General features: G+C 45.1%; 1 protein-coding gene across 1 annotated transcript; it reads right to left on the bottom strand.

The window, feature by feature from the left end:
• Window positions 1-349: 349 nt before the first annotated feature.
• LOC119355052 lies at window positions 350-3,867 on the bottom strand. Its single transcript, XM_037621835.1, has 7 exons — window positions 3,073-3,867; window positions 2,839-2,986; window positions 2,707-2,760; window positions 2,521-2,612; window positions 1,291-1,526; window positions 932-1,105; window positions 350-836 (listed from the first exon to the last, which is right to left on the bottom strand). Exons 1-7 carry the CDS (start codon window positions 3,768-3,770, stop codon window positions 739-741), a joined length of 1,500 nt encoding a protein of 499 aa, XP_037477732.1. The 5' UTR covers window positions 3,771-3,867; the 3' UTR covers window positions 350-738.
• Between the last annotated feature and the right edge of the window lie 1,082 nt (window positions 3,868-4,949).

Genomic DNA, 4,949 nt, shown 5'->3' with positions numbered 1-4,949 from the left:
CCACATCAGTTGCAGATGCCACCGTCGGCACTGGATCAAAATCGACGAATACTCAATTTACTCAACTGACACGACACCAAACAGCTAACAAAAGATTAAAAGAACATCTGAAATGACAAATCTCAGTAGCAGCACACTAAGGTTCAGGAGTTCAGAATGCCAGACTGGGACTACATGCCTACCTATGCAATGAACCACCTGCGGCCACAGCAAAGCTAACAGGTTGCATTCAGTAAGGCGTTCTTGGTCAAACAGTATTCGGTTCTCTAGCTGGTAATGTTTGATGTGAAAAAGAAATGGCAGCATCACACAGCACACTTGCTGGGTAGCCATCACTCATTAGAGCACGGAAGGAAGAAAAATGCCTTTCTCCAATACAGTACAGCACTACAGCTCAACAACAGCGTTACAAGTTACTACTAGAGCACAATACAACATTCTGATGACCTGACCTAACGCCATACGCAGGCATAAAGACGACTTTATACAAAGGCTCTTCAACTAGTCTAACCATCACATTACAGACAGATACTACAAACAAACAACTTCTCATGGCAGAGCCGCTACAACAGATGTCACGCAACAAGCACCCGATGCAAATCAAGGTGTGAGCCTTCTCTCCGAGGAACATTACCCTCTCTCCCATCCACAAAGATCCATGCAATCAACGAAGATGCACGCTGCCGTGAGAGAATACGAATGTCCCAATGCTACAACAAAGTTAACCCCCCTTGTGAATTAAGTTATCCTTCCTGACTGGTCAACTAACGTACCTACTTGGTCGCCACAAATAGCTCTGGACATGTTACCAGGCTCTAACATGTTAAAGATGACAACTGCAAGAAATGAACACACACAAATCATCTTATGTATACTGCCAGAGGAGGCGCTAAACACAACTTTGAAATGAAAGATTCATAGAGAAACTAACCAGGAATATTGTTCTCCTCACAACATGTAATTGCTGTCATGTCCATTTTGCTGGTTCCTCTTGCTGCCAACTCCCTAAATGAGATGTGCTCAAATGGTGCACTGCCGTTGCTCCTAGGAGGACAACCATATTCATCATCTCCAATGACACCTTTAAGGACAACGTCTGCATTGACTGGTTGACAGCACATCTGGTTAGATTTCCTCTCCATAAAAGCTGATGTTCTCTTTCTCATAGAAAATAAAAACAGCAAAAAAAAATACACATTTAGGCAAGAAAAGATGTAGGTGCAAGCTAAATACTGAACAGGCATGTTAGAAAGAACAGGATGGAGTTTGGGAGAGGATTAACCGACATACTTTCAGAAGCTCTCAGTGCAGCAGCTGTATCTGTTGTAAAAAGTGGATTTCCTGTACCAGCACCAGTTCCACCAAAGATAACAACCCTTCCTTTTTCCAGATGGCGTATAGCTCGCCGCCTTATGTATGGTTCTGCAACCTCTTGCATCATCAATGCAGTCTGGACTCGTGTCTCCACACCTATTTTTTCCAGTGACGCTTGGAGCAATACTGCATTCATCACTGCTGCCATCATTCTGAAAAAAATTCAAGAAGCACCATAAATACATACACATGTAGCAACCACGGAAGGAAAGCTAGGATCGACAGGAGAAGTGTAATGCAAGCCTGATGGTCAGCATGAATTCATGTTTTCTAGCTAAAGATGTAGAAAATAACAAACCATATGAAAATTGAGCTCCATTGGTTGCTGTTTAGTAGGAAATCACAGATGTGAATGATTGATTGTCTATTGAAACACTCAAACAAAAGGTACCAAGTCTGATGCACTGAAACAATGATGGGGATTGAAATGAAGAAGATCAAACAATAGTCTGTACTGTAGTTGTCACAGTCTACAGCTAAGGATTATACGTAGTAATAAAGATCAAAAGAGCAAACCACAATCCTCGTATATATTATTCGGGATCAAAGGCACATGAAATTGCCCAACTTAAAAAAACAATGGGATAAAAAGTCTAACCTAGCCTGGCACCTACCAGAGAGGACTGTTTGGTTACACCCCCACCCCCACGGACGAAAAGTTGGGAATACGGGTTAGAATTAGTTGATCGTGACTGTACGAGAATACCCTTTTTAAGTAATTTTAGATTCATGCAAACTCTTAGGGGGGATTGCCGAAGCAAAACTCTATACAAATAATTATTCAGGAAATGAAAAATATATTTTAAACTAAAACAACTACTCCCAGTTCTTAAGCTTGGTGAGTCACTGAGGCTCTGGCTATGTCTCTAATCATTTGTAGCTTCAGGGTAATGTATGAATTCATACTGGCACTTGCAATATAGATGCCTGGTTGCAAATCCATGATACATTAAAACAAGAATCTCAAGAATAGTTCCAAAGTAGTTTTATTAACACACAGATTGGACCAGCCTCAACCAATCTGTGCACTGGAACAAAATCCAAGGAAAAGCTATCCATATACTACTCTGTTTGGCATCTTATGCAAGCAGCCAAACTTCTTTAGTTTTGAGAAAGCTAACAATGACATGATTCCGAGATAATTACCCAATCGGATGCGTTGAAGCTCTATCAGTGCCAGTGGCAGCAACCCAAGAGTCAGCGCAGAATACATTCCGACCTCCCATGAGAATAGCCACCTGATTGGACAAAATGCAATATTAGCTTGGCCTGTATCGCTTGATATTTACAAAATGGAAGTCTAGAATAGTAGAATGAATGTGTTCTATTTACCTCAACACCATGGCGGTATGCCACTTGAACTTCTCTGGCAATCAGCATGATCACCTGGCAAGGTCACAAGGCTCTGTGTGAAATATTCAGGAGAGCAATGAACAAGATCTGTGCATATCTAACAAATACTACCTTAGGGTCAACATTATGAGGAGCTTCTCCAGCCAATGCAGTGCCCCCAATCTTCAGAAGTACCCTTTTCCATTTCGGATTCGAGAGAGGAGTGGATCTGGAATAAGGAACCATGGTGGTAGCGTGGCCAGTGCCGGAAGAAGGGTACCTGCAAGGATAAGCATCAGCTCGTCTCTAGACTCTCGACCATTAGATCCGCAAATTAATGAGAGAAAAGATGTCAAATGGAGCCACCTCCTGTTGCTGTGCTGCTGCTGTTGCCGCGGCTTATCGTCGTTGGTGGCCGGCGGCGGCTTGGGGGTGCCGGGCGATGGGGAGTTGCCCATAATCTGCTCCATTTGCTTGTACCAGGGCCAGAGGCTGGCCGAGGCGGAGCCGGCGATGCGTTGGCACTCTACCTTGTACCGCTTCTTGAGATTGTCGATCTTATTCTTACACTGCTCCACGCTCTTGCCCCCGCTGCTCTTGCCTTGCCCGTCGGTCACGGCAGCGGCGACGTCCTCCCAGTCCCGCCCCCGGAGATTCCCTCGGTTGAGCTGCTCGAACCGGTCCATGTATGCGTCGAGGAGACTGCTGATGGCGCCGTCCGTCCACTCCTCCCGATCCTTCCGGTAGTCCGACGAGACGCCGCCGCCACGGCCCTTCCTCCCCCCGCCGCTGATGTAGGAGCAGTACTCGCCCCCATCGCTGAACTCCTCCGGGCGGTCCCTCCGCCGCTTGGTGTGGTGCGACGCCTTCCCGCGGTCGGAGCTGTGGTTGCCCTCCTCCCGGGCCGGCGCGAAGGGGCCGGGGCCGGCGCCGGAGCCCGCGGCCGAGGCTTCGACGAGGCAGAAGCCCTGGGCCTGCTGCGGCGGGGCCGGCTGGGCGGAAGGCTGGGGAGCGGGGTGGGCGTCGTCACCGAGGAGGCCGAAGTCGTCGTCGCAGGAGGCCATGGGGTGGCGGCGTTAGGGCTGCGCCGCGGGCTCCGCTCCCGGCCACGGCGGCGGCGTTAGGGTGACGACGTTACCCCCGCTCGCTGGCCGCTGGGGGTAGGTGCCGGTGGTACCGGTACGCAGGTTATGATGATGGGGAACGGGCGCGACCCACGGAACCGTTACGGCTCGCTCACGGCTCCGTGACCTTGCCGCGTTACACGCTGCCGCGGAGAGGGTCCCTTCTTCCCGGAAAAAAGTGAAGCGGACCCACAGGTCGGTCCAATGCGATCACTGTGAGTGGCAGGCAGCCGTGTCGTCAGGCCCGTTTGAAGTTTGAAATTTGAGCTGGTCCGAAAGACCCAAAAATCTACTCCCTCGATTCCCAAATACTCCCTCCGTTTCCAAATATAGTATTTTTAGAGATTCTAACAAGCGACTACATGCAAAGCAAAACGAGTGAATTTATACTCTAAAATATGTCTACATACATCCGTATGTTGTAATTTATTTGAAATGTCTAAAAAGACTTATATTTAGGAACGGATGGAGTATAAGTATTTTTAGAAATTCCAACATTGATTACATACGGAGCAAAATTAGTGAATCTACACTCTAAAATATACATACAACCGTATGTTGTAGTCTATTTGAAATGTCAAAAAGACTTATATTTAGGAACAAAGGGAGTATATTGTAACAACAAAAAATCTACTACCTTCATCCTTCAAAAACTATACTCCTAACTTTATTGGAGGGCCAAACTATCTAAAAGTATGACCAAAATTATGGAAAAATATATCAATGTTAGTGAAACCAAATAGGTATATGCTGAAAATATATTTTATTATGAATCTAATGCTACTAATTTGATGGCATAAATATTGGTGTATTATTGTATAAATACGGTCTGACATAAAAAAGTTTGATTTTCCAACAAAGTTGAAAGTACATTTTTTTCAAGGACAAAGAGAGTACGTATGCAGCCAGCTTTTATTTTGTACTACCTCCATCAGGTATTTGTGGGGCCCTTCTTATTTTATGCTAAAATTTGACTATTAATTTCTAATAAAATGTAAACTATAAGTCACAAAAATATACTATGGAAAACCTTTTTCAAATACAAATCCAATAATATACTTATTGTATCGTATAATTTATATTTTTTTAGTTTACATACGGTCAACATTTGACAAAAAA

Source organism: Triticum dicoccoides, chromosome 2A, assembly GCF_002162155.2.
Source record: "Triticum dicoccoides isolate Atlit2015 ecotype Zavitan chromosome 2A, WEW_v2.0, whole genome shotgun sequence".
Classification (NCBI taxonomy): domain Eukaryota; kingdom Viridiplantae; phylum Streptophyta; class Magnoliopsida; order Poales; family Poaceae; genus Triticum; species Triticum dicoccoides.
This window is presented reverse-complemented; position numbering and strand designations above follow the sequence as displayed.